The sequence below is a fragment of the Prinia subflava genome, chromosome 34 (assembly GCF_021018805.1).
Source record: "Prinia subflava isolate CZ2003 ecotype Zambia chromosome 34, Cam_Psub_1.2, whole genome shotgun sequence".
NCBI classification, from domain to species: domain Eukaryota; kingdom Metazoa; phylum Chordata; class Aves; order Passeriformes; family Cisticolidae; genus Prinia; species Prinia subflava.
This window is the reverse complement of record NC_086280.1, coordinates 753844-774860: the sequence shown is the minus strand read 5'-3', so window position 1 is coordinate 774860 and position 21017 is coordinate 753844. Positions and strand designations below refer to the sequence as shown.

At 48.9% G+C, this 21017-nt stretch overlaps 1 protein-coding gene across 1 annotated transcript; it reads right to left on the bottom strand.

Annotated features, from left to right (window-relative positions):
• Positions 1-223: 223 nt before the first annotated feature.
• On the bottom strand, positions 224-18742 carry CERS5 (ceramide synthase 5). The gene is made up of 10 exons (XM_063420940.1): positions 18466-18742; positions 13411-13516; positions 11380-11510; positions 9710-9767; positions 9136-9186; positions 8517-8609; positions 7181-7309; positions 6548-6654; positions 4214-4370; positions 224-1437 (listed from the first exon to the last, which is right to left on the bottom strand). Exons 1-10 carry the CDS (start codon positions 18663-18665, stop codon positions 1285-1287), a joined length of 1185 nt encoding a protein of 394 aa, XP_063277010.1. The 5' UTR covers positions 18666-18742; the 3' UTR covers positions 224-1284.
• Between the last annotated feature and the right edge of the window lie 2275 nt (positions 18743-21017).

Genomic DNA, 21017 nt, shown 5'->3' with positions numbered 1-21017 from the left:
TGGGAGAGACCTTAAAGGTCACTTGGTTCCAGCCCCCTTCCATGGGCAGGGAAGCCTTCCAAGAGTCCATCACTTCCATCCTGTTCTATCCCATCATTTCTATCCCATTCTTCCAAAAAACTCTTTCTCCCGTGCTCCTGGCAGCAAGCCCAGGTGCTCAGGGACAGCCAAGAGGACACTGTCCTCTGTTCTAGTTCCTCAAGATGAAACACATCACCCCAAGTTTCTGAAGCAACTTTTAATTGGAGATAAGAGTAAACAACAGTATAAAATGGTAACAACTGGAGAAGTTTCAAAAATTCTGCTCCTGATTGACCGTTCCATTGCCCCCAAGTACCATTGAGTAAAAAAAGAGAAGCAAAGCCCACAGTGTGGCTGCTCTTCCAGCCCCGGGTTCCTCCACAGCTCTATCAGAGCAGCAACAATCACTTTGTCTCAGAGTACAGGACCAAAACATCTCATTTTTTTGCCAGTTAAACCCAGCCCACCAGTTCTGATCCTCCCTCCCATCTCAGCTTAGCCATCTGAATCCAGTCTTAGAGAAGCCTTCAAAACCACAATTTGCAACAGGAAGAAAACAATTTAAAAGGCCTGGATTATGCTGGTTGTCTCAGGGGCAATAAACCACCCCCCCACCCCCTAGCAGAAGGCTTTGGTCAAGACTTCAGAGGGGTTTGCAGCACCAAAAGAGGCAGCAGACGCTGGCCTGGTCCCTGGTGACAGCAGGGATGAGCAGCTGGGCCCTCCCCTGCACCCGGGGCGAGGCAGAGCAGTGGTTCTGGGTTAGCACAGTTCAAAGCTCGGCTGCAGCAGTCTCTGCCTCACCCGGGGCAGTCGGGACATGGAACCTGCGTTCTCCATGCCCTGGAGTGGCTTCTGGAGTGCACCAGGAGCTGCTGCACCTGCCGGGAGCGCACCGGCACCGGGCGGCACCGAACGCCGCGGTCCGAACCCGCTCTGCCTCGAGCTGATCCCAGGAAAAGCCAGTTTGTCACAAACAAACACACCTCTGCAAGTGTCAACAGGACTCAGGGGTGTTCTCTTGGACTTTTTTGAAGTACAGAATGGCTTGAAGTGAAATCTGCAGCTTTGTTTCCGCCCCGGTCATTGGCTTCATCCCTTGTGCCGTGCAAAGCCTCTGACTGGTCAGGGTTGTGCCCGTTTCGGGTCTGCTGGAGGTTTCTGGGGAAGGGGTTTTGATTAAAGATCACTTGGGAATGTGGAGCTCAACACAACTAGATATTGAAAGAGAAGTTCGTGTTTGCTCGAGGCCAGCCCGGGGCCTTACTCCTCTCCTGTCCACTGGCCGCCGGCCACGTGGCCGTTCAGGCGGTTGGAACCGTTACTGGAAGTGCTGAAAATTCCTTTTGTGCTGTTGGAAGTCACATCCTCCTCCTCGGAGCTGCTCTCCACGTCACTGCGGTCATCCTTGGACACCTAAACATGGCCAAGGGGATTGGGGAGTGGGAGAGGAGAAGGGGAGTTGGAAAATGGACAGAAAGCAGCAGTGAGAAGGTTGTGTCCGTGTGATGAACGACCTGCACTCACATCCACCTCCTACATTTGAGTCTGGCTCACTTCAAGCTCCCAAAAAGGAGCCTGTTGTCACACTAGGAACAAGACACAGACACTGAAAAAGATGATTTGGAAAGATGAGCTCCATTTTCCAAATATTCTGTGTATCTGTGAAAGCACTTCATTCTTGTTCTCACCAGATCAGATATTACAGATCTGGCGTTTTCTTGTCTTCCAAGAGCTCCTCTCCAGACCAGTTAAAGGCCATTTTTCTAAACAATTTGTTTTGAATCAAAAATTTCTCATGCCACAATCACAAGTGGGTCTGACAACCAAAACCCAGCAATGTGTCAGTTTGAGAGAGAACATTTTGTCCTACAGGGAGCAGCTTTGCTATTTTAAAAATTAACCAGCTTTATCCCATCGCTGCTGGAACAAAGCACCTCCATCCCCACAGCCTGTGCTTCACCTGGCAGATCCCATTTAGGAGCAGGAGCCTGTTTGGACAGGGGAGGGAGAAACAAAGGCAGTGTCTGATGCAGCAAACGCCTGCTCAGAACAGGAGGAGCCTCAGCCCGGGGAGATCCAGATCTGCTTCCAGACTGGCTGCAAATCCAGCTCCATTCTCGCATGTGGGGTTTTGACCCTTCCCAGGAGGAGTTTGGTGCCAGCTGCTCCGAGAGCCACAGAGGGCAGCCCTGCAGAGGCAGCAGGGGAAGGGAGAGCCCAGAAACCCGGCCCCACCTGCAAACACACCTTGGCTGGTGGCACCTGCCAGAGCCAAACCTCTCCAGAGCCAGGCAGGCCTGAGAGCAGCCCCTGCTCTGCCCAGGGCAGCTCCTCACTGCCCTCATTCCCCTCCCTTCTAACAGCCCTCAGCAACTCCGTGTGCTCTGGCTCGCAGCTTTCCAAGGATTCCAGGATTTCAGCTTTCCAAGAATCCAGGATTTCAGCTTTCCAAGGATCCCAGGATTTCAGCTTTCCAGGGATTCCAGGATTTCAGCTTTCCAAGGATCCCAGGATTTCAGCTTTCCAGGGATTCCAGGATTTCAGCTTTCCAAGGATCCCAGGATTTCGGCTTTCCAGGGATTCCAGGATTTCACCCTGCTCTCCTGGAGTCAGGGTTAGGGCTCTGCAGCAGCAGGAAGTGCTTGAACTCCAGGGAAGATCTGGCTGGAAGCCAGGTGAAGTTAATGATCTCCAGGAACTTTTTGGATGTCCTGGCTTCTCCCCTTTGCCAGAACTTTTGCTATCTTTCCCCGATCTCCTGCTATATTGGAAGTTCAAAGGGTCACTGGAAGGAAGCAGAAATCCCCTGACATTTTTGTTGTTCTTGGGGGAGAAGTGACTGTTTCACTGTTTTGCACTAAAAGGAGTAAATTCCTCCTGCCCTCTCCCCCCACCTCAGTGCGGGGCTGATGAGGAGCAGTCAGAAATTGGAGTGTGTGGGTGTGGAAAGGCAGAAAGGTTGTGCAGGCAGGTGACACCAGGTGAGAACAGACCCCAGGACACTGCTCTGACCTTTGGAAAAAACAATATTTTAGCACTGTCAGGACCAGGGAGAGAAGGAGAAGGCACCAAAGCCCCAAGACCAGGGCTCTGCTTTTGTCTTGGCCTCGACACAGACGTGTTTCAGTGAACAAACAGAACCACAGGTCACACTTACATGCACAGGGTGAAACTGTCCAGCTCCAATCTGGCACAGAGAAAAGGAGAAAAGAATGAAGAAGACAGAGCTTAGAGTCCTTTCTCTGGCTAGGTCACCTGGACAGGAGAGAACCAAGGAAAGGGAAAAGGTGTAGAACTCAGGATACAGAAACAGCTGCAAAGAATGAAAATAAGGCATTTGTAGTGGCAGCTGTGGGGAACAGATGAAGAGCTCGTACCGTGAAACCTGCTTGGCCCCAGAATCAACCAGAATATTTATATTTTTCAAGGCCACATTCCATGTGTAAGGGCAGCTAAAGTCAAACACAAAATACTGCAGAGCCATCAGAGAAACTCTGATCACAATATCTGACAGGAAAAAGCATTTCTGCTACTAAATCAGCTTTTTTGCTGGTTTCATAGAATCATGGAATGGTCTGGGTTGGAAAGACCTTAAAGCTCACCTTGTTCCACCCCCTGCCATGGGCAGGGACACCTTCCACTGTCTCAGGTTGCTCCAAGCCCTGTCCAGCCTGGCCTTGAACTGGATGATCTTTAAGGATGTTCCTTCCAACCCAGGCCCTTGTGTGATTTTTGACAGCCAGCAAACCCCACTGCATCCCCGGGAATCCTTTCCCTGAGTGCTGGAGCCCCGTGCCAGCACTGGCAGACAGAAGCCAGTGAAGATTCAGAATCCCCAGCACATCCCAAGGACCAGCTGGGAAATATCCTGTATGTCCATCCTGTTGTCCAAAAGAGAGCCTTAAACTGCAGAGTGCACCACAAGAGTGTTGTAATCACCATTTTAGGACATTTGGATGTACTGGAAAATGGAGTTATTTCCCTGCATGCCCAGGAGAGACTCCCTGCCTTTGAACACACCTGGGAACTCACAAGTGCAGAGACACCAAGGTAAAAAATCACAATTTTTGTGAACTCTTGACTCAAGTCCCTTAAGAACCAGACCAGCCCTCACTGAAAAACCTGATTTCTCACAGTTCCTTCCTGGGGCTTGCAGGACAGAGGACCCAGAAGCCTCCCTCAGCCTTACCTTGCCCCTCACCAGGGCCTTGGAGGCCGTGCGGATGATGAGGTAAGACCAGATGACGTGCAGCACCTGCAGGGTCACCAGGAGCCCGTTGAACAGCCACCAGGAGGGGTAGGGACCGATCAACTCCCAGCTTTCAAACAGGGTTGTGTTCAAAATCCTTGAAGAGATCCAGAAATGCATTTCAGATCAGCTGTGCCCAGCTCTGAGTGGAGGTGCCAGGCCAGATTTGTGTCTCACTGAGCATCTGCTGCTCTGCTCCTGCCAGAGCCAGGAGCCTGAGTAAAGCTCATTAGGAGCATTTGATCTGAGCAACAAAACAGAACATGTGAATGTGCTGCAATTTGGTTACACACACAGGATCTGCTGCCAATTTTCTTCTCCAAAGCACAAGCATTTATTTATAACAACTTCACAGGAAGTGATGTCAGGCTGCTCTGGTCACCACAACAACCCTTAACACCTTCCTGCTTGGGCAGCTTTCACACGAATTTAAAGATCAAAAATCGTATCAAAAATAGTGTGGGCACAGGAGCAGGGCAGGGATTGTCCCTCTGGGCACTCTGAGGCTCTGTCCAGTTCTCCCAGCAAGGGAGATTTTGAGGGGCTGGAGCGTGTCCAGAGCTGGGAACAGCTGGAGAAAAGGAGGCTCAGGGGGGACCTGGCTCTGCACAATTCCCTGACAGGAGAGGACAGCTGAGGGGGGAGCCAGGCTCTGCTCCCAGGCAACAACAGGACAAGAGGGAACAGTCTCAGGAAAGGTTCAGGTTGGACATCAGGAGGAATTTTTTAATGGAAAGGGTGGTCAGGCATTGGGAGGCCCAGCGAGGTGGAGTCCCCATCTCTGGAGGTGCCCAAGGGACAACTGGACGTGGCACTCACTGCTCTGGTGGGGACTGGTCACAGACTGGACTCAGTGGTCTTGGAGGGCTTTCCCAGTCTCAAAGATTCTGGGATCAGGAAGGAATTTGTGTCCCCAGAAGGCCTCCCTGCCTCCCTGGGTGCTCTTCTCTTCCCTCGGAGTTTTATGGATTCCTCCAGCCAGGCTGGAAGACTCAAAATTGCTTTATGGCCCAAGCTTTGTGTTTCTTTCATTACTGTTTTGCTGTTCTGGTTGCTGGGAGTTATTGCCAGTCCTTCAGCAATTTAATAAACACTTTAGATTTTATGATGCAGAGAGGTATGGAGAGACCTTTAACAACCACATTAATTTCACGCAGCTTTTAACATTTCACAAGAAAAGCAAAACAAGCCTTTCAAACAAGAACCAAAACTCCCCAAAAGGCAGCTCCAGAAGTATTTAACTCATAGCAGGTTTATGCAAGAATTAAATGCAATTCCAGAGATCTGCTGCTGTTTTACATTGTTAATTAGGGAAGGGAATACACGTGCAGGGTCTGCAGTGCTGCTGCAGCTTGCCAGATTCCTCTGCAAAGCTGAGGAGTGACATTACAGCCACTGGAAAACACATTAAAGATTTACAGGATGCTGAGCACTGGTGTGAGGTAAGAGCATCCCCTCACGAGACACAGGAGCTGCAAAAACTCCCTCATCTGTCCCTGAAAGGAGCCTGTGAGGAAAAAGGAATTAAAGCTCTTCTTCATCCAGAGTCCTTTGGTGCATTTACTGGAAAATAAGCAAGAGTTTTAGCTGCTGATCCTAAAGTGAAAGGATTGTTGTTGCCCCCAAAGAATTGGAATGCCAGGTGTCCACAGCCTAGGAAATGAATACATGCAGTAAAATGGTGTTAAACACATCGTCACCACACACAATAAATGAGCAACAGCTCATTAACCAAAGCACTGCTCCAGCTCTGACCTGCTGAGGTGAGAGGGAATCTCATTATGGGATGAGTCTCTCTAAGTCATTTATCCAGGGTTTTACCTCCTAAGAAACCTCAGACCTATTTCAGACTCTCAGCAGTCACGACACAAGGACAGGACAGAAGTGTCACAAGAACCAGAAACTGCAGCGATGACTAAGCCAGATACAAATAAAAATTACCTCAAGAGATTGTGCCTCACTTGTAATTATTTCTAGGACTTCTTCAGAGAGGCAGAGGATCCTTCAAGGCTCTCAGAGCAGATTCTGTGCTCACTGCAGCAGGGGAGGGGCAGCTGTGAATGGGATTCTGGACTCTTCTCCCAGTCCCTCAGCTGACTGGGGAGAGATTTCCTCATGTGCCCACTCAAACCTCCTGCCCCAAAGAGCCCCTGGGCCATGTCCCACTTCGGGCTGCCTCAGGGGACAGCTGGAATGCTTGGGAAAGAAAAATCTAAAACAAAGGCTGTGCTGAAAGGATTGGGAGAACAAGCAAGACCAGCTCCAGGTGCTTACCAGAAAGGGTAAATGCCCAGCCGGGTCACGATGAACACGACCCCGAAGAGCATGAAGAAAGCATCACACAGACGTTGGTACTTGGCATAATTGGCCAGTTTTGCAGCCTACAAGAGACATAAATACAATAAACATGTGAATATTACTCCCTTTGTGCACTCCTGTAATTACCCAGCTAGAGAGCTGCAAAAAACTCTCCATCACATTTGTACAGTTTGGAACAAAGAGGGATTATTATGTAGTATTGCTATTTTTATATTGTTATTTATAAAGTACTACAAGAACAATGGGAGAGGCCATTTACAGGGCCTGGAGTGACAGGGCAAGGGGGAATGGCTTCAATCACCCTCTCTGGCTGCCCCTCCCCTGGAAGTGTCCAAGGCCACTTGGATGGGACTTGGAGCAAGCTGGGATAATGGAACTGGATGATCTCTAAGGTTTCTTCCAACCCAAACCACTCCATGGTTTCGTGCCTCTCAGCGCTGAAGCAGTTTGGAGGAGAAGCTGACGAGGCAGGATCAGCAGCACGAATTTCATGGCACATTTAAAGCAGTTTATCAAGAACAAGAGTGTCAGCTTGCTCCCCTGAGATCACAGCAGCACGAGGGATGAGAGATTTGAAGGGAAATTCACCTCCAAGAGGAAATCTGAAGCGTCGTGGAGGCACAGCACCAGAGTCCCAACCCGCACCATGTTATTCATGTAGGAGAACGTGATGAGCCCAATCGTGGCCAAGTGATGCACGAACATGATCAGGAAGTCCTGCAAACAGGAAAACCACGGATGGAGAATCTTTGGCTGCCACACAAATGCAAAAATTGGGAACAGAGCCATCCGACCGAGTCACTGAGGTCACAGGATTCCTGCTCAGGCTCTGACCCACACCAATCCCAGCTCCACAGAAGCTTCCAGAAAGGTCTCTCAGCGTTGGTGCTGCTCAAGTCCGAGCTCTGCGTGCTCAGGGGTCAGCACAGTCTGTCTGGCACGCACACAGCTGGACCTGCAGACCCCACAGATGTGATTTTCAGAGGACAAGATGACCTTTATTTCTGGCTCCTTCTGGTTTTTCAGACACACTGCTCACCCCCTCAGCTCCTGGCACATTTTTATTTAAGTGCTGTTACTGCTGCCAGTCACCAAACTCTGCCAGGGCAGAGCAGGCACAGAACACCAGGTAATTCAGCAAGAATGAAAAATGCACAATATTCAGGGCTGGTCTGCACTTCAGCCCCTGGCTTCCTGTACCTCACCCTGCTGCAGTGGGGAATGTCATCCACTTGTTAAAATCAGAATTAACCATTACAAACAGGGCCCCAGAGGTTGTTCATCACTCCCTACCCACAGCTCCACTGTATTCCACAGTGCCCCACCTGCTAATATTTCAGCACAGAAAAAACCCTGGGTAAACTTGTATTTTTTTTAACAGCCAGTGCAAAAATTGGGATAATTTGCTGCTTTGCAGCTCATGTAAAGGAAGCAGTAAGCCAAGATTTACTGGGGACTGCTCTCCAACAGCAACAATAACCAAATCCTGGAACAGAATTAGATCTGAGCAACTGCAACCACTCATCATCTGCTGCTCACACAGATGAGAAATTCCTTTCAAAACCCCATTTATTACTGCCTTGGCGTTTGCCATTTCCTCAGCAGCTTCAGCAAGGTTCTGCTTTGAGCAGCTCATTTTCTTGCAAGCCTTCCAGTTAAATCTATTTTTAGGCAATGATTTGTTAAGTTTTGATTGGGAGGTGTTGAGTGATGCTGTCCTGTGCCCTGGAAGATGAAAGGAACTCAAGGATGCACCAGGCTGCAGGTCAGGGCTCACAAAGGTGTAAATGAGAAAGAAAACATAATTATCACTACATTTCAGCTTTCCTGGCCAGGCACACTCCTATTTTTTGTTAGTCCTACCTATTTATTATTATTTTTATTATAGCTATTGAGTTGTTAATGCAATTCTGGTTCATCTCACCTTCCGTTTAATGTCTGTAAACTGAGAAAACATGAGGGACCAGTAGAAGGCCAGCTCCAAAATATAGTAATAATAAAGCTTGGATGTTAGAGGCTGGAAAACAGACAGAGATAGCACAGTTACAAGACAAAATAATTCAAAATTTAAATTAAAATCACTTTTTTCTTTCCTCCTTTTCCACGCCACTTTGTTCCTCCAGAAGTGCTGAGGTGTAAGTTAAATCATTCAGATTTAATAAAAACAAGCTTAAGCAACAGGCAGCTTACTCACACAAATGTAATTGTGTGTTTGAGCTTTCTTCCAAAGGAGTAAATTCCCTGGTCAATATTTACAATTCCTCTTGGAGTAGGAAAATCAGGCTCTGGAACAGACTCTCTATATAGTAAATAAATAAATGACCACTATGATTTTATGCCTTTTTCTCTTACTTTTAATGATCTCAGCAGCAAGTAAAGATAAAGTGACTGAGTCAGATGTATCTGAGGAAATCCTGCTGTTGCCAAACCTCACCAGGATGTAAAGGCACAAAGAGTAAATGGCAGAGTTTTAATCCAGTAACAATACCAAAAATAAAAACTGAAATTGTCCAAAAAGTTGGAATTTAGGAGGTGTTTCATACCTGGAAAGGGTAGTTGTACCAGCACTGTCGTGTGTCCCAAAACCAGGGTGCCTGAAGGGAATAAGTAGGTTTTTATTATATATAAATAAGAAGTTATATAAAATCCCAGTTTGTTCTGGGTGTTTTCCTCCCCAGCACCTAAAGTCACTTGACACTACAGCACTGCTTCACTGAAATTTTACCTTCACTCTGCCATTCAAACTACATTTACTGTAAAATCCCTAGTGATTTAAAGTCTAATTTGTGCTGTCAGTGCGAGTTCTGCTGCAATGGAAATTTCTAGAACAACCACACAGCTCTAATAATAATAAAGACCCAAGGAGATGAACCTGTATCCCTTTAAGAGAGGAGAAAAAAGTTCTCCATAGCAAAACACCCCCAAACCCACCTTGTTTTTTCCAACGTTCTGGGGCAACACATCAAATAATTTTCTATTATTTCCAGAATTACAGATCTGTATAGAAACTTCCCTATAGTATAAAGAAGGTCTTTAACAGAACCCCCAGGATCCCAAATCTGGGATAATTCAACTGCAACCACACAGAACAACAACGTGGGTGACACAGCAACTCACCGTCCAGAGAAACCTGATTCCATAAAAAAATATACTTAAATAAAATGTAAATCTCCACCTGGAAAAAGAAGTAAAAAACAAAACTCAGGACACAGAACCAGCTTCTGGCTATTATTTATAAAATTAATTGAAATAATTGGGAAAACCCCCAAATCTGACACTTGAAAATGTTCATTTCTGAACATTTCAGGTAATGTAAACCTGCTGAAGAGTTTTCACACCACACACGAGTTTGCATCAACAGCCAAGCTTGAAATTCAGGGTGAACATGCAGCATTCAAATGCTTTAAGAGACAACAAGCAAAGTTGCTGTCACCCAGAGGAATCCTAGGTTTGTATTTTTACCTCTTACCTTGTGGCTTTAGGTAGACAAAACCATACTGGGGGAAGAATTGAAAGTTACTGGAAAGGAAAGAAACCAGCAGAGGAGAAACAAGTCAGGAAAAAATACTGAGGTTGTGCTGCTCTACAGAGAAAACTGCAGGAGCTGGGGGGACGGGGAGCAAAGAAGGGCTGAGGAGAGAGGAGGAGGAGGGCGAGGAGGGGCTGTGGGTGAGGAAGGCAGGGAGGGTCTGTGGGTGAGGAAGGCAGGGAGGGTCTGTGAGCAGGGAAGGCAGGAGGTGAGTGAGGAAGGCAGGAGGGTCTGTGGGTGAGGAAGGCAGGGAGGGTCTGTGGGTGAGGAAGGCAGGGAGGGTCTGTGAGTGAGGAAGGCAGGAGGGTCTGTGGGTGAGGAAGGCAGGGAGGGTCTGTGGGTGAGGAAGGCAGGGAGGGTCTGTGGGCAGAGGAAGGCAGGAGGTGAAGGAGGAAGGCAGGGAGGGTCTGTGAGTGAGGAAGGCAGGAGGTGAAGGAGGAAGGCAGGAGGTGAAGGAGGAAGGCAGGGAGGGTCTGTGAGTGAGGAAGGCAGGAGGTGAAGGAGGAAGGCAGGAGGGTCTGTGGGTGAGGAAGGCAGGGAGGGTCTGTGAGCAGGGAAGGCAGGAGGGCGATCCCAGGACAGGAACGGGCTCTGGAGAGAACGCGGCAGTGCGGGAGCGTCCCGGGGAGTCACACACAGAGCGGGCACACGGACACACGGACAGACAGGGACAGACATCGACAGGGACAGACATGGACACACGGACAGACATGGACACACGGACAGACATGGACACACGGACACACGGATGTGGACACACGGACAGACATGGACACACAGACAGACATGGACACACGGACACACGGATGTGGACACACGGACAGACATGGACACACAGACACACGGATGTGGACACACGGACAGACATGGACACACGGACATGGACACATGGACAGACATGGACAGACATGGACACACGGACACACAGACATGGACACATGGACACAGACACAGGCATGGACACACAGACATGGACACACAGACATGGACACACAGACAGACACGGACACACAGACAGACACGGACACACCGACACTCTCAAGTGCCACCAAGGGCCTGGCCCAGTGTCTAAAGCCGCTCAGCACTGACTCCTGTACCCTGTCCTGGTCTCTCAGGCAAGCCCATAAAATACTTCAGACTTTTAAACCTCCTTTAAGTGCCCTCTTTGCTTGCACAGGAATTCTGGCCGTGCCCCCAGGCCCAGCGAGAGGAGAACACAGCTGGAGCTCTAAGATGAAGCCCCTCTGCACAAACATACATGCTCTCACAAAATTTAGTGAGGGTGGTGGGTTTGTCCTGGTTCCTCCGGTGCCGAAACCAGCGCTGGATCTTTCGGACATCCCAGTCCAGCTGCTTGGACAAGCCTTCTAACCTTTTTGCATCTGGAGACTGAAGGAAAAATGAAACAAATGTCATTTCTCCCACTCCTCAAGCTGCTTTCAGTCCCACACTATGACAGAAATAAAGCGCAGATAACAAAAAACACATCAGAAAGGGAGCACAGAGGCTGGAAGCAAGAACTCACCGCCACAAATCGTTATTCAGGTTTAACCTTCATAAGCCACTAATTACTTAATTGCTCAGAATGGCTTTGGTTGAGCATTTCCTCACCTATTTGATGAGCATTTCCTCACCTATTTGATCAGCTGAGAGCACATTAAGACCAAGAATGTGGCTGTTCTGTCTGTTAATTTGCAGGGAAGAGCTGTTAAAGTGTCCTGTCATCAATTCAAACAGCCCAGAACTGAGGAGGAGCAAAGCTGAAGATGTTGAAGGTTTGATGTTCACGGCAAGGACAAGGAAACTTTAAATAAGAGTTGGTTTAACACAGTAGATATCTGTATATTCCATAAGGGCACTGTAGAAATTGTGTTATCTCTGATATCAAAGGTTATAAATGAAAATATATTTGAAGACTGAAATACTTCCATGACAAATATGGATAGAATACACCCCTGTTCTCCACCTGGGAACTCTGCTGCGTCTGAATGAACACAAATGGCTTTATCAAAGTGAACCAAACCTGGTGACTCCCTCTACAATGGCCCAGGAGTGAGATAATTCACACCAGCTCTGCCAGGGAGCTCTAGCACTGAAACATGATAAACACATTTTACTATTTGAGTTACATACAAATCACTAAAGCTATGCAGAATGCTGATTTAATACAAAATCATCCGTCTGCCCAGCTGAAAATCAGAATAATTTGATTTTCAGCGTTAAGACAAGGACAGTCCTGTCACTCCATCACACCACACCTCTCCTGGGATTTAATGGTTGTGGCACTGGGAGAGCACCTGCCCCCAAGGGGAATTCGGAGCTCCCAGCTCAGAGCAGCAGTGAAAACCAAACCCAACAGCAGCCACAGCACAGTGGGACAGTTAAAGATTTCATAAACCAGACAAATTCTGCACAGCCTGTGACCTCCTGGGTTTTCTAAATAATTTCAAGGACATCCCCTGCATGTTCTCCCAACGAAGGGCATCAGCTTCTGGGGATTTTTCAGTTCACACATCATTCCAAATGCCTCAAAACTTTAATGTTCCCACAAGGCAAGGGTTTTTGAAGGTTTTATAGAATTTCCCTTTATCTGCTCCAGCAGATAAAGTTCAGCATCACCAAATCTCAACAAAAAACCCCTTCCATTTCATTATCTTTAATGAAAATCTATTGCACTTATTCAATGCTGGATAAAATACAGTGGGATTCTGTAATCCTGCAGTGGTGTAGGCCTGTGAGCTTAAAGGAAAAAAGGAAATAACCCAAAGAAACCCCTCCTGCCACCATTAAATGTCCTGCCCTTCATCAGGACATCCCTCACTGAACACCTCCCTGAATAATCCACTGACAACTGCTGTCCAGGTTTACAGTAATTGGCAAAAATTAGAGGAAGACAGTCACAATAAAACCAGTAAAATAAGAAAAGGAACCAGGCTCAAGAAAAAGAGGAACATTTTCCCAATAAAAGTGGAAGATGCTGGGAAATCTCCTGTTAAACCAAGAATCCCCAGTGTACAACTGGAACTAAAAGAAGCAGCCTATCAGGGGAACATTTGTATTCAAAGAAGATTTTTCTGTGCACAAACCCAGGGCTCAGCCATACAGGGAATTTACTTTGCTACCAGAAGAACACGCCAGAGGCAAAGTAAAATCAGAATGAGCCCCAATGTGGCTGCAGAGTGTGAAATGTGCATCTCAATCCAGAAAAGTGGAAGCAGAAATCCCCCCTGCAACACTTCCAGTCCTCAATTCCCCTTGGAGCAGAGGATGAATCTGAAGCATGACTCACCTTAGTGATGGATGTAAACACTTTCTCTAAAATTGCATTGGGCTGGGCTCTGTGAGGTCCACTGTCCTGAATGCCAAGGTTTATGGCACATGGCTTGGCAATAAACCTGCAAGAAGTCCCCAGAAAGAACTGGATTAAAACAAGATATTTATTTCCCTGCTCTGTCTGAATCACCAGGACCTGGATTTGTCACCAACTGCAAAACTTGGTGAAAAAAGCTTTTGAAATCTCCATTCCACCTCTTCCCAGGTGAAGAAATTTCTTTTATTAGTCCATATGGGAACTGCAGACAGCACACACTGTGCACACCAGAATGAAAAATTAAATCTTAATGCCCTTGGCTTGTCAGGATCTGAATGTGCTCCCCAGGGGGATTCTCATTCCTCAGCAATAACACAAGAGACTGATAGCAGTGTGCTGTGAACAGAAGTGCTGGAGATGAAGCCCTAAAACAAAGTATCTTGTTTCCAAAAGAGGCCTTGGTGTCACATAGCTCAGAAAAAAGGGAAGTTCAAGTGACACAGCTCCTAAAAGTAACTTTTTGGAGTTTGGTCTTGTTTGGGGGAGGTTTTTTTGCCTTTGGGAAAACTGAAGTGGTTTGTTTCCTTCAGGACAGAGAGGAGGATGCAAATCCCCCAGTCTGGAAGATCCCTGATCTCAGGATCTCATCCACCCCATGTGCTCTGTGAATTCCACACTGATTTAACTCTCGCTGGATTTTACAGCACAGGCTCTGGAAACAAGCCTGGGTTGGAACTAAAACAAATATGAACATGTTCAAAATGGCCAGGTTTGTGTCAGAATGGGCTCAGGGTTCCAAGGGAAATGACTGCATTACCTACGTGTGAACTGTTCCTCTCCTGTTGATGGGCAAAAGGAGGGGTTAAAGGAGCAATTTTAGTATTTTTAATCAGTTTTTTGAGGAAGAACCTGTTTCTCAAGCCGATTTTGAAAAGGACACAACACTGGTACCATTAAAACCATTTTGCTTTCTCAGAGAGGTTGTTTCAGAGAGAGCTAAGCTGAAATTACACATATTTAGGAGCCTCCCAGTGCCAACAAGCAGAAAATGCTGCTTTTCCCAACCACAATTGTTACAATTTCTCCTTGTGTTTACAAGCAAAGATTAAACTTCAGGAGAAGCGTGTCTCTAAGTGCTGCAACAGTAATTATTCTTGGGAATACTCAGTGCTTCAGGAACAAATATCTGTGGCTGTGTTTAAGAACAGTCCCAGGTTGTGGGTTTTTCCCTTGGGGAATCACAGATCAGCTTGTGACTGATGCCAGAGGAACACCCAGCTCTCAGAAAACACTAAATAAACGATGGACACTGCAGGCCCAGGCTTCCCTGGCTGCCCCAGCTCTTTCTGTGTCTCTGCCAAGCATCCCCGAGGCTGAAAAATCCCTCCAGGATCAGAGTCCAGGCTGTGCCTGATCCCCAGCCCAGAGCACCAAGTGCCACGTCCAGCCCTTCCTGGGACACCCCCAGGGATGGGAACTCCAAACCTCCCTGGGAAGGCCCTTCCAAGGCCTGAGCTCCCTTTCCATGAGGAAATTCCTCCTGATGGCCAAGCTGCCCCTCCTGTCAGGAGCTGTGCAGAGCCACAAGGTCCCTCCTGAGCCTCCTTTTCTCCAGGCTGAGCCCCTCCACTCCCTCAGCCTCTCCTTGTGCTCCAGACCTTTCCTACATCTGCTCTGCTCCCATCTCTGGACATGCTAAACTACATTTCAACATCCACAGCTTTAAAAAAAAATAATTAAAAAATAAAAAAAGGAAGGAATGATTTCCTTTGAGCTTGGCTCCAAAGGCTCACAGCTTCCGCCAGAATCCAGACCACCAGCCAGAAATCGTGTCCTGATGTTATGAAACATTTGGCAAGACCCCCACAAAAATGTAAAAAAATATAAAGTATTAAATGTCTTTCTACCCTGTTTTCCTACAGGATATACCGCAAGTGCAGCACAGAATTTCCCATGTGAACTGGCAGGTGGAATGAGAAGTGAGTGGTCAATCCCGTGCTCAGGAAAATCCCAAGCTGACCTGCTATTTTAGGTAAACTCATACCTCCAACTGTCGTGACACTTCAAATTTTTGGTCCCAGAGCAGGTTTTCAGATGTGCTTTGCACTGAATCCCACAGTGAAAAAGTTCTGCATAACCCCCAAAATAGGAAAAAATACAGCCCAGACAGTAGAATTTCCATTCTTGGGGATATTCAAACTGAACAGCAGAAGACCACGACGTCTTCTGAGCTGCTTGAGCATTGGCCTTGCTGTGAGGAGAGGACTGGATGAGGTGGCCTTGAAAGGTTCCTTTTAATCTAAATGATTTTATGATTTTATGAAAGTCTCAACGGCAACAAACTGTACCCAAGGTCAACTTACTGCCACACCTTCCAGCAAGAAATTCTCATCACATAAACCCTTCTATAAAACCTTTATCAACAGGGATCAGCTCACACCTCAGCCTACCCAGCCACCTCTTTCACACTAATTTTTAACGTACGCTGATTTGAAAACCAACACAAATTTTCATATCCACAGACCTGTGTGTTACAACAAATAGTTCTGGGGCGTGCTGTGCTTCACAAAAAGAACATTTCTTTATGAACATTCCAGTTTGGCGGGTGACTCCCTATTACAGCTCTTAAAGGAAGAACAATCTGCAAAGTGAGATTTATTGAATATGCACTCCTTGAGTTTGTACTTCCATAATCTCTCATAATTGCATTATCACCTCATTCCATAACAGACCTGATTAAGTAACATCTCAAATCACCTTTTTCTCCCCCTCCCCAGCTGCAGATCCTTCCTCACATCTGTCCAGTAACACCCACATCTGGTTCCAAAGAGCTACAAACACATCACAGCCAGGTTTTTGCAGATACTTGGGAATTCTTTTGTGTGCCCAAAGTGAGACAAGATGTGCAAGCAAAAATATTGAAATGGATAATCAAGGATAAAAAACCCCACCCAAATTTATGGGCAGAAGTCTTTCTTTTTGCTGACTGGACAAAAATCCTCACTATGTCACTCCCCACTGGCTTTACCTTCCTCTACGAGTCCTGCCTCACCCCTACAGTCATAAACTGCCACAAATTAATGATTATTTTGTCAATGTCATGATGCAAAAGGTAGTTTTTAGGGGAATCCTAACCAACAAAAATGTGTCAGTGTTACAAGTGTTGTAGCACAAAGCACTTCCTCACACTGAGAGGTACAAAAAGAGAGAGAAAAGAGGCAGCTCAACCAAAAGCTGCACGAGTTTGTAATTCACATTCTGAGTCACCAAGTCCAACTGTGAAACGTGTAAGAAGAAAGACATTTGACACAATCAAAGCCTGAATTGGGATAAATGCACCACAGGAGTTTATTAAGACAAAGCTGAACTTTTATGACATGTTCAAAGTGGCTGGAGGAAACAGAAAGGAGTTTTTTTTTTCAAAGATATGTACTTTTAAAATAAACACACCAGAAGCTGCCTGAGATGTGCTGTCACAATCTGCTTTCACTTTTGGACACCACCGAGACACAGCTGAGATCAAGAACAACCCCCTCAGGAACCAGAGCTCAGCCTCTGAGGTTTGCTCTGCAGGCTCAGGAGCTAAGTGTCACTTGACTCCACCCTAAATTAACACCACAAAAGACATTTCATAAACCGGGGAGATATTATCAGGACAAAGTAAATGCTGCCTGGAGCACTCAGGTGTAGTGGGATGCACTGCATCTTCCCCAACTCCAGGAAAAGAGAATATTCTGCACCTCTTCCCCTGACTGCCACCTGCATGAGGGATCTCCCTACAAAATCTTTTTCATGGGTGTCACTGTGTCTCACAATCTCCTTTCCTCACATCCTGGCAAGTACCCCGAGATGGGATTTTGGCAGTGCCACGCGTGTTCCTGGGTTCTCTGCACTGGTTTTCTGAAGCCTTTATTTTTTTTTTTTCTCCTATAGGCAGAAAGACAGCATGGAGAAAATACAGCCTCCAAAGTTTCTCACCTCTCTGCTGACCTGCTTCACTTTCCTCCGTATCTGCCATCTTTTTACTCCATCCCAACTACATCTTCTTAACTTCTGAAAGCTCAGGAAAATTCACACTTCTTAAAGAAAACCCACAGAAAAAAAAACCCGACTCAATTCCCACTCACTTCAGTCCTGCAGCCCTTTTCATGCTCAGAAATACTTATGGAATCATGGAATGGTTTGGAAAGGACCTTAAAGCTCACCCAGTCCCACCATGGGCAGAGACATTTTCCACTAATCCAGGTTGCTCCAAGTCCATCCAACCTGGCCAACTTATGCCCTTTCGAGGCAGAAATTTAAGATTAAATCAATGTTTAATGAACTGCCTGAACAGCAATACAGGGTGTCTTGGTCCATTTCACCTAAGGGTTTCCTGAGTAAGCCGCTTTACTAATTAATATCTCTGCCACCCACACACTGCGTGTGGCTGTGGCAGACCCACAGCGCACACGGATCTACCTCTGCCCCAGGGCTAAGTTCACCTGTTTGTGGATGCCCAGGTACACGAGGAATCCCGGATTACACCTGTTAATGGGCACAGAAGATGATTTGTACTCCCATCCATCGTGCCTGAGAAGAGGGAGAGCCACCAAGTATTTAATAATACATCGGGCCATGTGAACGAGCCCTATTTCCTCATCCAGGAACTCAGGGAAAGTACAATAAAACACACGGAAGCCAAGTGCAGCCGCCAGCGCTATCCGTCACCCCAGCGAGGTTCTCCTGGGCAGGAGCAGGAATAAAAGTGAATTCCTCTATAAAACACCGGATTTTTCTTGGCACTGCCTCAGCACCGCCGGACTGGAGGGGCCTCTCGTTATCCAGACCCAGGGCAGCGGAGCCCCACGGGCTTGTGCATATCGCGACAGATTCCCGGGATTACACAATGTCCCCTTTCCACGCACGAAGGGCCCGGCCGAGGCCCCGAAGGGCGCGGGGAAGCCCCCGGCGGGCCGTGCCCCGGTCCGGCCCGGTGCTCACAGACCCCGGCGCCTCCCGGCCCCGCCGCCCCGGGGGCGGCCCCGCGCTCACCTCTCGAAGAGCAGCCGCACGGCGAAGATGCCGAGCGCCAGCGGGAAGGCGGAGAGGACGTGAGCGGCCCGCGGGTACTGCAGCCCGCTGCCCGGCGGGCCCGGCTCGCCGGCCAGGTCCGCCCACGTCACGTTGTGCGGGAGCCAGAACCGCTCGTTCCAGAACCAGGCCTGCAGCGCCGCCGCCGCGGCCGCCGCCATCTTCCGCCTGCCGCCGCCGCGCTCGGGCGGCCGCCACAGACACGGGGGCGCGGCCGAGCGCCAGCCCCGCCCCTCGCCCCGCCCCCTCATAGCGGCCGCGAATCGGGTGACAGCCACGGCCCCCAGGGGGCGGTGCTTGTATAGACCACGCCCCTCACCGCCTCTGCCCTCCCGCCGCCGCCACACGGGCGGGCGCCACGGACACGGACGGGCGGGGCTGGGGGAGGCGGCGCCTGTCAGCGAACGGTCACGGCCAGTAAGGGGCGGGCTTGGAATAGACCGCGCCGCTCTTTTGCATCACCGCTGCCCTAGCTGCATCTCCCGCCACGGCCCACAGGCGGTGCGGAGCTGCCGCGCCCTTTTTCGCGTCGCCGCTGCCGGCGGCCGTAGTTCTGGCCGTCGCCATGGCTACCAAACGAGGCCAAAATAAGGTTCCGGGGCTCACCGCCACGCCTCAGCCCGCGCCTCATGCGGCCGTCGCTCACGGGGGCGGGGCCGTTGCTGACGGCGGTTCCGCCGGGCGCCTCGCGCGGCCCGTTAGTTTGGAGCATGCGCAGTGCGGCGGCCCCGCGTTCCCGCCCGCGCGGCGCGCGCGGGCTCGTGAGGGGAAGCGCGGGCTCGTGAGGGGAAGCGCGGGCTCGTGAGGGGGAGCGCGGGCTCGTGAGGGGAGAGCGCGGGCTCGTGAGGGGGAGCGCGGGCTCGTGAGGGGGAGCGCGGGCTCGTGAGGAGGAGCGCGGGCTCGTGGGGGGGGAGCGCGGGCTCGTGAGGGGGAAGCGCGCGCGGCGCCGCCTCAGCGCTCCCTGAGGGAACAGAACCGGAAAAGAGAGCCACAGAGCCAAAAAAATGACAGAACCACAGGGTCACTGAATACACTGAGTTGGAAAGGACCCACGAGGATCATCAAAGTCGGATGGCCCCGCACAGGACACCCCAACAATCCCCTCATGTCATGCCCGTGATGTTGATGCTTCACACGCTGCTGAGCCCTCGGGGTTGCCACAAGCAGAGACGACTTCCAACTGGTAAAAGTCCTCAAGGCAGCAAATGATCCATCGTTAGTGTAATGTCTCTTTTGGCACCTGTCCAGTGGAGAATAGATTAACTGGCCCATTAAGCACTCAAATGCTATGATAACTAATAGATTCAAGGATAGAGTAATTTATGATCTGGTCACCTTTCTTTTTTTAATCAATTACTTTATTTAGCAGTACCCCTTGTGCTAATTTCTCCTTGAAGATGTTCAGTTGGTCTGAGTGACTACATGTGGGCCCCTGTATGTCAGAGACTCACAGATGCCTCAGATTTAACTAGAATTAATGATTTTCTAATTAAAGTCTCTGCTAAGTACAGCCAATATTGCTTCAGTATCATGTAACCGAGAAGACTCTAAAATTCAATTGCGTTTCCTTAGAAACAAGCAGTTGGCATATTCCATAAATCCAAGTCCACGACAAACAGTCTTCCCTCCCTTTTCAAATAGCACAATTTCCAGTCAGAGAGATCTGTGGTTGCTTAGCAATTTGAGGAAATCTGATACTAAATGGATTTTTGTTAGGAACAGAGAGAGGTGACAGAAAGAGCTTGGGTTCGCACATCAATTTTTTTTTGTTTTTCCTCTGTACAAAGCAAGCCTCACTTCTCCATTTAAAAGAAAGGAAAATGAGCAGTAGGTTGTGGAACTGCTAACACCTTCCAATTAGGCAGCAGGCTTTTCCCTTCTTAATAACCATACACATGAGCGTTTCCTCATGCTGCTGCAGAACGTTCACTGCATTGCTTCTGGCTCTTATCCCACTTTCTCCCACCCAAACCCATCTCAGGCTCAAGCGACAATAACTTAAATAAAAAGCAGCTGGTAGGAAGGGGGGGAAAAAACCCCTCAGTTGTCCTCAGCTGCCCTCGAGAGCCACCTGGAGCCAGAAATGGAAGTGAAAAAAATCCCTGCATGTCCTTATTCCTTTTGCCAGTCGTGGTCTAATCCCTGTTCCACACGCTTTGCAATCCGAGAGCAGGAGCTGCTCGTTTGAGTGGAGCAGCGAACCACGGACACACAGTGTCACCTAGCGGGGCACCAGCGCCAGCCCGGGCTGCCTGCCCGCCGGAGCACCGCGAATTCACCCAGCTTTCCACCCCGTTTTCATAGATGGAGAGCAGCCCTGGGGAGAAAGGTTTTAGGTGCTGCTGGGGGAGAGCTGGGCATGCCCCAGGAATGCCCCAAACCTGGGCTGAGCCCCCAGCGCGGGCAGCAGGGGAGGGGAAGGGTCTGTCCCTCTGCCCAGGTGAGACCCCACCTGCAGGGCTGCCTCCAGCACAGGGAGGACGTGGAGCTGCTGGAGAGTCCAGGGGAGGGAA